The sequence below is a fragment of the Podospora pseudocomata genome (assembly GCF_035222375.1).
Source record: "Podospora pseudocomata strain CBS 415.72m chromosome 1 map unlocalized CBS415.72m_1.2, whole genome shotgun sequence".
Taxonomy (NCBI): Eukaryota; Fungi; Ascomycota; class Sordariomycetes; order Sordariales; family Podosporaceae; genus Podospora; species Podospora pseudocomata.
This window is the reverse complement of record NW_026946364.1, coordinates 842,399-853,430: the sequence shown is the minus strand read 5'-3', so window position 1 is coordinate 853,430 and position 11,032 is coordinate 842,399. Positions and strand designations below refer to the sequence as shown.

Sequence of the window (11,032 nt, the reverse complement as noted above, 5' to 3'; positions counted from 1 at the left end):
GAGGCTGGGTTGTGCTTCTTTGATATCTGGTTCAGACTCAAAGTCCCGAGACGTGCTGTTCGTCTTCAAGTGGTGATAGATGTCTTTCCGAGGGTGATGAAGAAGCAGGGTAAACACTGGCCGCTTCCGGGTCCTCGTCTTCTTCCCCTTCCCAGCTGTTGTTGCCGTCTCGTCTTCTTTCCCCGGCAGACTCTAATCCGACCTCTTCTTCTTCTTCTTCTTCTTCTTCTTCTTCTTCTTCTTCTTCTTCTTCTTCTTCTTCTTCTTCTTCTTCCTCTTCTTCTTCCTCTCGGCTTTCAAGATGATGATAATGATGATGATGATGATGCTTCCTCTCCACGTTTTCTCTCGACGCAAGCCTAGTCGATCTTCTCCTCGGTGCAGGATCAACACCGGCAGAAACCAATTCGGCCGACCGTCGAGGCATTGTAAGAGATTTTTAGAAAACAAAAACCAAACCGCAACGAATGGCCTCTTGTTTAGCCTTCAAAGAAAAACACCCATGTAGCTCGAGGGAGCAAGTAGCTCAAAACGGTGGACACCATACATTGAACAAAGAAGCCAATTGTAATGATAAGAAGACTTGTTCATCCGGAGTTGGAAATAAAGGGGCCAACGCGTGCAGCCGCGTGCTTTGTTGTGTCGAGGAATGCGGACTCCATTCCAAGGGGTTGAGTGCGTGTGGGCCATGGGTTCAAAAGGTGGCCGCGTTCGGAATACTCGTAAACAATTGAATGACATGCACAAAAGGGAGACAATGGGCGACCCTCACTTTGTTACCCTGTACCGAGGGCGGGTACCTGTGACGATTGTAAGCCAAGGGCAAAAAGAAAATCGCATGGGAAGTGCTTACTAGCTTCAACCTAGACTTTGCTTGCCGGGAATCGAACATAGATAATCCTTCTAGACAGAGGTGTTCATTGACAACAGCCTGTAGTAAATTCCATCGGTCTTCAACAAGCCTCAGAAATATGAGAGTCCAGCTCCCAAAACAAATCAAGCTTGAAAAGATTTTCCGCTGATTCTCCGTTGCGCGCGATGACCTATATCAATACATATACACAGAAAGAAGCCCAAGTGTTATAATAATACCACGCTGATTTACCCTGCCGTACTGAAGCAGTGCCTAAACGCTCCGTCCAGAAACACCACCGAAACTGAAGCCATAGATTGATCCGCCCACCCATTTCCTTTTCCCACAAATAGACAAGGAACCAGAAACAGAATAAATCGCCACCGCCCAGATACATGCCTTGACGCCAAAATAACGACTCCTTGAAGATTCTAGTAGACTCTCGTGAGGTGGACATTCATGGTCAGCCTCTCTACCTCGGCGCTCGCTCCATTTTCCAGCTTTTGACCCTTCGGCAGTGATGCCACGACTGTAACGACAATCATGTTCGTGCCCAGAGTTAAACCCAAGTCAAACACCATGGCGTTTAGTGGCAGCGGATCATCAGGTGCAGGAATCGGGGTGGCTCTGCCCACCATCTGTCCATTGATCTGAACGATGAGCTTGTACTGACGTCCCTGTTGTTCAAAGGGCGCCAACCGGGGAACCAACTGCAGTCTGCTGTGGCTAGCCGGCAAGTGGAAAGTGACGCTCTGCTGAGCCAGCTTTGGGTCCGCTGGAAGTTCCATCCGAAATCGGCGGTCCCCTGGAACTGTTGGATGTGTCCGGACAAGAACACTGGGCAACAAAGAGTCGGCAATACCTGTTCTCCAATTAGCAGTGTGCTTCGAGCCAAAATAACACATCGAGCCAAAGTAACACATCGAAACTCACCTCTACCAGGAGCGCGAACCAAGTTGTCCCACAGAGGAGGTGGCGGTGCAGGCGCAGGTGCTGGTGCAGGAGGCAGATGGCCATTTTGAAGTGCTTGATGCGACCCTGGGTAACCGTGCTGCCCATTCATCATCATCATGGGACTCGGAACATGTCCATTCGGCCGTGGAACCATACTTGGTGGCCCAGGAGCGATGACAGAGGGGCTCGGGGACCCTCCAGCTGAGGGTAAACTCATAGATTTGTCCAGCTGGAAGCTGGCAGCGGTTGTAAATGACGCCTGGGGTGGAATAGGGCCGGATTCGCTAGAGCGGTTGGTCGGTGGTGCTGGTGACCCTGTTGCGCTGCCTTTAGACCCGCCGACATGGATCGTGATCTTTTTGGCACCCAGTACCGGAGTATCCTGACCCGAACCAACCTTGAGCTTAATCTTGGGCTGCTGAGGCGGTTCCGGGACTACTGCCTTCGCCGCGTTGAGCTCATCATAAAAGGCTTGCTGTAAGGTCATGGGTTAGCACTGCTAGCTGGCAGACCGTCTTCAATCTTCATACCTTCAATTCTGTGGCTAGGGTGTGGATTTCACTGCCATCCTCATTGTAGAAATGAGCGTTGGTCCAAAGAAGGCTGGCCTTTTCCTCAAAAGCTGCCCAGCTCTTGAAGTCGCTGATACCAGTGGCAGCTTGTCGACCATGAATGCCCTTGACGAGCTTTTGAAGCCCCTTTAACGACAACGGAGAGGTAATGACGGCAAAATAATCCTTGAAGCTGCGTGGTGGGAGATTGATAAAGTCCAAGAAATGAGGGCCACCGCTGTAGGAGCAGAGTTAGCAAGGCTCGGTGCACAGAGTCGCATGACAGGTGTTGCTTACTCTTCGTCTGGCTTTCGAATAAGCTCCTCCACGATTTTCTCCTGCGCGTGTTGGAAATTCAGTCCCTTGTACGGGACGCCCTCGAACTCATGGTCTGCCTTGGCCCTCCCACTTCTGTCACGTCTCCGCACCGAGTCGGGCCCACGTTTAACGCCGTTGTTGGAATCCCTTCGCTTCAGGATGATTTTTCTCGGGTTTCCGTCGTCCTCGTCGTCCTGTTCGTCTTCCTCGTCGTCTTCACCCGCGTCCTCGTCTTCCTCGCCTTCGGCATCATCTTCGCCAGCCGCGTCCTCCTCGCCACCCCCTGCGTCTTCATCCATGAAATCCGTCGACTGTAAATTATCAGGTATAGGCGCAGCAGTGCAACTATAGCCCTGTACCAACTTGTAGGCCGGGTTCGTCTTGGTCATGTAGTTGCTCAGCGCTTTTCTGACACGCTCGGCATCCTCGAAAATCTCGGAATTCTTGGGATAATACTCCTTCGCATTGGTGACCATTCGCTTGAAGTAGCTTTCGAGTTCAGACATGTTGGCAAAGTCCTGGTTGTGGAGTTTGCGCTCAATTATTTTCAGGGAGATGGGCATGCGAATGCGCGCATAGTAGTCCTTGTTCTTCTCACGGGGGAGGAGGTTCTCAAAGTAGCTAGCCACAAGTCGTCCGCTGCGAAGCCATTGTTGTTAGATGTCATATATCCCTAGACCTGGGAAGACAAGCCTATACTAACCTCTTGTCCTTCGTTCTGCGGATGGTTTCCAAGAAAACAAGGCCGTAGGCGGAGGTCGACTCGGGGCTTTCGCCCTTCATCAGGTCGTACTCTTGTGGAGGCTGTCCCCATGGTTAGTTAATGGCCGTGTTGACATTGCATCCCAAGTTCCAAGGTGTGGCAGATGTGCGCCACGAGCAACGGGAAACTCTTGGAGAAAGACTTACCCTTGGGACCTTGCGTCGTTTGGCAGCTCGGTCGTCATTCTCGGCGGCGCCCGTCGGGCCCGCTTTCCGTTTGTTGTCCATTGCGCGGTGGTGCAGCGGATCAGATTTGGCAAAAAACAGATCAACTCGATGGCAGCTGTCGCGATGGACGTGGTGCAGGCGCCTCAATGGGCGACTTGTGACGGAGGGCGGCGCGCAAGCTGTTGCTCTACGGCTGTGGGAGACGCGTAGCAATTGTGCGGTTGCAGGTGCGGGTGCGGTGCCGTCTCGTCTCTTGGGGTGGGCGCAGCGCAGTCAAGTCAGGAGTCCCGCAGCCCAGCCAGCCCCCTGCGATGGATATACCTAGGTATGGATGACTTAGGTGATGGACGGGGTGCAAGTCGTGTCGTGTCTGCGAACTGTAGGGAACGAATCACTGCAGTCCAGGCAGCTGTCCAGGAGCGGTGCAATTTTGGCGCTCCAAAGGGCTGGGAATTCAGAGTTTTGCATACAGTTCAACCTCCAACTGTCAGCAGGCGCTCCTGTCCCAAAAGTGTACCTGGCTTCGGGGAAGGTACCACTGAGCAGGGGCCCACACGCGCATGGACCGGGGCTTCCCTTGTTCCTCGCCTGATATGTTAGGCATCTTAAGTTGAGTTGCTTATGTCATCCGGCACTTTGCACCTTTGAACAATGCGACAACGAGAAACAGCCCACAGGATGGAAGGGACGGGGCAAGAGCAACCCTTGGATGCTTCTTCAAATACCTATCTATTATACAGAGTCTAGAGTAAGCCTATTGTTTGCGAGAGATGTCAACCTATCACCATGCCACTTTCTCTACCTTGTGGCCCGTGCCAAGCTGCCAGTGGGCCGGAAGGGTCAAAATTTTAGCGCATGGCAAGTGCGGCAGGGCCCTTCCAAACACATGAACCGATTTGTTTACGTTCGGCCTCTTTCTGTTCCCCTCCTCCACCAGCGAAGTCGCACGCCTCAACACCGACACTCAACGCGCAAAACGACAGCTGCTTTTTCACCCGAGCTAGCAGACGCGCTCCCCTTACTTCTTCCGGTCGCATTACCAACTTTGAATTCTAGAGGACCACTTTGCCTAGCCCATCTCCAGTTGTCGGCCTCGTCGATTTGGCCCGATATTACCCCACGTACCCAAAGTGCAGGGCTAGACACGACTATCGCGCGACCTTGATACTTTTTCAACCCAACATCACTGCGCCCCTTTTCCTCAGGACGCCCTTTCGATTCTCGAATATCTTCTCGCGACATATATTTGATTTTTAAACTTACCGGCTATCCCGACAGCAACCTTCAAAATGGCGACACTAGATGAGATGGGCATTGACACCTCCCGTCGCAACCCAAGCCCACGCCCGCTGTCAGACAGCGAGCGGGCACGTCTGGAGGAGTTTATTGAGGCGATCCACTACTCTACACGGTAAGTAGCGCCGCTGGATGTCAACCGTGCCATATTGTCGGTTCGATCAAGCCTAACATCTGCTAGCTACAATGACAACGAATACGAATACCGCCACGTGCAGCTTCCCAAGGCTATGCTCAAGGCCATTCCCAAAGACTATCATGACCAGTCCAAGGGCACTCTGAAGCTCCTGTGGGAGGAAGAATGGCGGGCGATGGGTATCACACAGAGTCTTGGGTGGGAGCACTACGAAGTACACGAGCCAGAGCCTCATATTCTCCTCTTCAAGTGAGCACTCCTGCAACCATGAGTCTCATGCCAAGGACTACAGGCTAACATTTGGTTCCAGGCGCCCACTGAACTACCAACCTCCGCAGTGAGGAGCTACGAGGTCACAAAGTAATAGTAGGGGACAGCTGTACGATTAGCGCTCGGGGCCAGGCCCACAACCAGACACCGATCATCACCTTATTAACTGGAGAGGCAAATGCTGCCCGCTGATGTGAGGGCAGCAAGGCTTCTGGCTATCATGTCTCGGGACACGTACCTGGGCGTTGACAGTCGACTTTCGATCTTGAGGCGCTACATCTGCGAAGAATTTACGAACATTGATAGGCTCTGGAATATGGAGGAGTTGAGCGCATGGGTTGAGCCGCGATACAGGAGCAGGATTTTGGACGGCCATTGGAGGGCCGAGGCAGAAGTGGCTGGTGGACATTGGCCAGGGGGCGACGAGATAATGAAAACCGGGACAAAGCTGTCCGGGCATGCAGATGATGGATTGTTGGTTATGTAGCGATGAATTAAGAAGAATAATCAAACTATCAGGCCCGTATGGGAAGTTTCATCGAGACAGGCGTCATGAGTTATATCCACCCTTGAATAGATGCCCCCCCAGTTGGTGATTGATCGCGGGGTTGAGGCGATCTATCAAGGTACGGTTACATCCCGTTCCAATGCGCCACGCTGGCAGTTTTGGGAACTGAATAAGGAAAAGGCAGGACAATGAACACTCTTGCATATCGCGTACGAGCAAGCGTCGGGCCACAGTCCGTACTCAGAAGGATGCACTGATACGTTGCCAGTGTTCTCCTCAGATCCGGGAACCAAAAAAGGCAACAAGTGTCAGCCGGTTTTCGTGATTTGCAAGCAATCCGATCGTTCGTCGGCAGATCGACATCTGCTGATTTTCATTCTGGCCACATTTCCTCTCGCAACCCCCCCCCAGCCACTACGGCAAATTCCTGTTGGCCATATCTTCTAAAAGAACAACATATTATCCCACAGACCACCTGGTCTTTACCACTTTCTGCATTCACTTCGTAGCTGCTGCCACACGATCACATCATTCCTGTCCACTTCTTCTGCGCATCCCTTCTGTAATCATTCCAGAAAACGCCAAGCGCACCGTCGATCGCCCTTCCGCTCGGCCACAACGGCCTCCCGATAAGACCTCTTATCGCCAATTGCCATCTCGGGACGCTGACGTCGGACCACATATCATATAAAACGTCCACGTTTCAGGCCCGGGTCTCTGGACAGCATACCAGACCACCAAGACAAAGACAGTTCGGTTACACCGGCATAGAAATTACGGATCACGAATATTCTCATTCGATAGCAGCAACATCCAGCCGGCCATTCTGCCCAGACCGTCCCATTTGTTTCGAGGCCTTCCACAGGTCCCCCCTCCTCCTTCACCATGAAGACGGCCGCCCGTCTCTTTTATCTATCAGTCTTTGCGCTCTGGAGCCCAGAAGTGCAATGCCAAAACTCACAACCTTCGGCATCACCACCAGCGCCACCTCAAGATGCTTGCGCGGTACGCTTTTCTTATCAGCCCTTGCCCCTTTCTTTTCTGCTGTGCAGATGCATTAGCCCCACCATCCAGATCCAGTTGCGCTACTGCCGCTATTGCAACGGCGGCTGATCTTCATGTATATCATTCTAACGGTTCCCTCTGGCAGATATCGCCAAAAGCTATCGTGAGCGACGCCTGTGCCTCGTACTCGACGCTCGAGCGGCTCAATCGCAATGTCAAGCCGGCCCTTGACGAGCTCACCCAGACGACGGACTTCTTCAGTCACTACCGGGTGAATTTATTTCACAAGAAGTGCCCGTTTTGGAATGACGAGAATGGCATGTGCGGGAACATTGCCTGCGCGGTAGAGACGCTGGATAACGAGGAGGATATCCCGCCAGTGTGGAGGGCTAAAGAGCTCGGAAAGCTCGAGGGCCCGAGGGCGCAACATCCCGGCAAGGCGGTTCAAAAACAAGAGCCAGTACGACCGCTGAAGGGGAAGTTGGGTGAGGGGGTTGGGGAGAGTTGTGTGGTTGAATACGACGACGAGTGTGACGACAGAGATTACTGCGTCCCCGAAGACGAGAGCGCTACGTCCAAGGGGGATTATGTGAGCTTGTTGCGGAATCCCGAGAGGTTTACTGGGTATGCTGGCGATGGCGCCAAGCAGGTGTGGGATGCGGTATACCGAGAGAACTGCTTCCAGAGAAGCTCTTTTCCCCATTATGCGGCGCTTGGAAAGGATACCTCGGCTCGTGGACCAGCGGCGATGGATTTCAAGGCTGTTCTTGACGCTGCTGGGCGCCAGCATGTTCTTGAGCAAACCAGGGAGCACAACCCCCTCACCCCGTTCGTTGCCAACACCGGTCTCGAAGCCGAGGACGAATGTCTCGAGAAGCGTGTCTTTTACAGAGTCATGTCTGGCATGCATGCGAGTATCTCGACCCATCTCTGCTGGGACTTTCTCAACCAAACCACCGGTCAATGGCAACCCAATCTCGCCTGCTACAAGGCTCGTTTACACCAGTTCCCGGACCGCATCAGCAATCTCTATTTTAACTACGCCCTCCTTTCCCGCGCCATCGCCAAACTCGGCCCCTATCTCACCGCCGAGCAGGGCTACACCTTTTGCACGGGCGACCCGGCTCAGGACGCCGAGACGCGTGAGAAGGTCTTGGCTGTCACCACCAAGGCCGCGAGCGTGCCTCAAATCTTTGACGAGAGCCTCATGTTCAAGAATGGAGAAGGCCCTTCGCTCAAAGAGGACTTCCGCAACCGCTTCAGGAATGTCAGCCGCCTGATGGACTGTGTCGGGTGCGACAAGTGCCGACTGTGGGGCAAGCTGCAGACGGCTGGGTACGGAACTGCGCTGAAGGTGCTGTTCGAGTTTGACAATAACGACCACCCGCAGGTTCCGGTGTTGAAGCGGACGGAATTGGTGGCGCTTTTCAACACGTATGCCAGGTTGAGCAGCTCGATGAGCGCTATTCAGAAGTTTAGAGGGATGGTTGAGGCAGAGGATAACAAGGGGGCTAAGAAGGTGGTTGTGAACAAGATTCTGAGTGTGGGCCCTATCAAGAAGGCGCTGGATGAGCAGGATGTGGATGAGGTGGAGACCAAGAGAGAGGAGAGGATCCGCCGGGAGCCAAAGTCGAGTTCGGAGGCCATGGCGGAGGAGTGGGAGAATATCAAGAAGGTGACGATGTTTGTGTTGAAGGGGTGGATCAGTGTCCCTGCCAAGGCGTAAGTTTTTTTTTTCTTTTTTTTTCCTGTTTGAAAACCAATGCTAACGGTTCTCTAGTTGGGTTGTCCTTTCTCAAGAGGCTGCGCGCTTTATGCAGTTTTTCCTGGGCTTGCCGGTGACTCCAAGGACGTGGACGTTGGAATTCCCTAGAGTGGACGAGCTCTAGAATGGCTGGGATAGCGGTGGTCTAGTGAGTCATTTTTATCATGCGTTGGGGTATGGTATGGCCGTAGCTATATACAAGTGGCATGCCTCACTCTGGCGTAAGATGCTGGAGATGGGCCCGGACTATTTCCTGGTTGGCTGCGGGATAGCTGGCTGTCTGTGTTATTGGGTTGTGACGTCTTGAATGGAGCTTGGGAGTTGATGAATCGTTATTGGCATGGCAGCAGTTGGGTGGGTGTTTGTTTGTATATATTTTTGGGCAGCGTTTGTAACTAGCAGGTGAAAATTCAGTTTGTACCGAAGATGTGATGATTATATTTGACTTATGGTGCAACCAAGCAGGAATTGAAGAGAGCGCAAGTCTTCCATCCCTTCCCTTCAACATGAGTATGTCCTAACAAATACAGGCCAGCTCCAACCATGCCTTCAAAATGAAGATGCTCCCAAGAACAAACTACCAATCCCACTGTCCGCCCCAAAGCAAGCCCTCCATCCCGGTAGACACAAGCTGCTCGTCCAACTCCCCTAGGTTATTATCACCCCTTTTTCCGGCTCACCCTTCATGACCTCTTGCAAAAACTCCCAAGCCTCTTTCTGCTCGGTTGTTTTTTCGTCTACATCATTTATTTAGTCCTACATCCCCCAAACAACCTGGAATCACCTCCCACCTTCTCACCTTCAACAGGCCATTTCTAGGAAACTTGTGATGTGATGGCAATCAAGAAGAACGTCAGTATAATGTGGTTTATGAATTGATCGCTTATTAATCTTCTACTAGCTATCCCTGGCGTCTGGCATTTGTGATCCAACCTGCTCCCTGACACTTCCCATCACCGCCTCGATACCTCTGCCGAGCGAAATCATACCCCGTATCATCATAACCCAAGCAAAGCACTGTGCTTCCTCTCCCTCCTCTCCTCATCCTCCTTCCTCAGCGGAATATTCGTCACCACATTCCCAATCTTGACCTTGATGCTGTGGATGGTCAATTTACCCATTCCGATGACAGTCCGGATCTCGGGTTTTGCAAAAACCTCTTTTGTGATACGCTCGAGATGATCCGACGGCTTACCCAGACACCAAGCAATCGAAAAGTGAAAGGCGTCCGCAACATCCTTCCCCTCTGCAGCCGAGGCCCACGAATAGAGCTGGGGCTGGCCGTATATATTAGCAAGCTCGTTAATCTTGGACAAAAGGTACACGAGCTCATTATTTCGAGACGGGCAGGCCACTCTCAGCACCAGAAATGCCCGTCCGCTCTCCGAGGTAAAATGCCATTCCACCCTCCCGAGCCGTATCTCGAACGGCTGGTCTCCAGCGAGTATCTTTTGAAGATCGGACAGAAACAGGTCTTTCTGGAACGTGCTGAGATTAAGAGGACGGGAGAGGCTGATGTGCAACGGTAACGGCACGCCTAGGTCGCTCTCCAGAAAGCTGGTTATTTCTACTTCGGGGTCTATCTTGCGAATCTGGGATCGGACCGAGTATATCAGGCCTGATAGCATGCGCTTGAACTCTGGCGGTGGATGCCATTCAATGTAAACATGGCTGGGCCAGTTCCCAGGGATGTGTGGTGTTTGTCTGGTTCGACCTTGGTGGAGGGAAGGGTCGTCAAAGGTGCGGGCTGTGGAGGCGTAGAGGTCGTGGAATGATGCCGGGAGAGGAGGCAGATCCGGAGACGGGCCGCTAGATAGGGCCGTAGCCGTTCCGGTGCCAGGTGCACCTAGTCTTGGCTTTTTGGCTGGCGGAGGAGCTGGGTTGGCCGTGTCGGCGTCCGAGTCCGAATCGGATCCGTAATCCACCAGCGGCGGCATGGCAGGTGACGCGGCTAGCTAGGCACCGGCGGTGGCTGGTGTCTTCAAATGGGCAAGAATGCAACATATGGAGATGAGGCCGGTGTGAGAAGTTGGTCAGACTCTGACAGACCCAAGGCCATGTTTCGATATCGATGCTGCAAGGGCCCAGGCTGTGTGAGACCTATACGGACTGGAAGGTAGCGGACGGCAGCCAATAGCGGCCCGGTGTTTGGACTTATTCCTGCAGGGACCTGGGACCTGACTGTTTGAACTCTATGGAACACTTGTCGGGGAACCGGCGGAGGCAGCGACCATCTGGCGGATTTTGTCTCCGGATTCCATTGGCCAGTGCGTCTACAGTTTTGAGTCTCCCAACCAATCACAGTCTCAAACCAACTGCCTTTGGCATATTCAAGGGCGTCACCACTCGTCGACGGGTAGTATGAAAGGCCTATGTATAGGTGGGCTGACCGGCATGAAGAGTTTGATAACGGGCCATATCACGCATAATATGGGAGATGGTGCAG

The 11,032-nt window shown here is 52.8% G+C and overlaps 5 protein-coding genes across 5 annotated transcripts; 2 read left to right on the top strand and 3 right to left on the bottom strand.

The window, feature by feature from the left end:
* Positions 1-37: 37 nt before the first annotated feature.
* QC762_0028680 (uncharacterized protein) lies at positions 38-427 on the bottom strand (the record flags this gene model as incomplete). The annotated part of the gene is made up of 1 exon (XM_062883189.1): positions 38-427. The coding sequence occupies one exon, from the start codon at positions 425-427 to the stop codon at positions 38-40; it is 390 nt and encodes a 129-aa protein (XP_062747480.1).
* Positions 428-1,284: 857 nt separating this feature from the next.
* On the bottom strand, positions 1,285-4,095 carry QC762_102390 (uncharacterized protein; the record flags this gene model as incomplete). Its single annotated transcript, XM_062884625.1, has 6 exons — positions 3,586-4,095; positions 3,380-3,480; positions 2,656-3,315; positions 2,338-2,596; positions 1,787-2,282; positions 1,285-1,715 (listed from the first exon to the last, which is right to left on the bottom strand). Exons 1-6 carry the CDS (start codon positions 3,664-3,666, stop codon positions 1,285-1,287), a joined length of 2,028 nt encoding a protein of 675 aa, XP_062747479.1. The 5' UTR covers positions 3,667-4,095.
* Positions 4,096-4,305: 210 nt separating this feature from the next.
* On the top strand, positions 4,306-5,291 carry CKS1 (Cyclin-dependent kinases regulatory subunit (Cell division control protein cks1); the record flags this gene model as incomplete). Its single annotated transcript, XM_062884624.1, has 2 exons — positions 4,306-5,017; positions 5,084-5,291. Exons 1-2 carry the CDS (start codon positions 4,896-4,898, stop codon positions 5,289-5,291), a joined length of 330 nt encoding a protein of 109 aa, XP_062747478.1. The 5' UTR covers positions 4,306-4,895.
* A 1,410-nt stretch (positions 5,292-6,701) lies between these two features.
* On the top strand, positions 6,702-9,065 carry ERO1 (endoplasmic oxidoreductin-1; the record flags this gene model as incomplete). The annotated part of the gene is made up of 3 exons (XM_062884623.1): positions 6,702-6,821; positions 6,967-8,543; positions 8,602-9,065. The coding sequence occupies 3 exons, from the start codon at positions 6,702-6,704 to the stop codon at positions 8,708-8,710; spliced, it is 1,806 nt and encodes a 601-aa protein (XP_062747477.1). The 3' UTR covers positions 8,711-9,065.
* A 519-nt stretch (positions 9,066-9,584) lies between these two features.
* Positions 9,585-10,523, bottom strand: USB1 (poly(U)-specific 3'-to-5' RNA exonuclease; the record flags this gene model as incomplete). Its single annotated transcript, XM_062884622.1, has 1 exon — positions 9,585-10,523. The coding sequence occupies one exon, from the start codon at positions 10,521-10,523 to the stop codon at positions 9,585-9,587; it is 939 nt and encodes a 312-aa protein (XP_062747476.1).
* Positions 10,524-11,032: the final 509 nt, after the last annotated feature.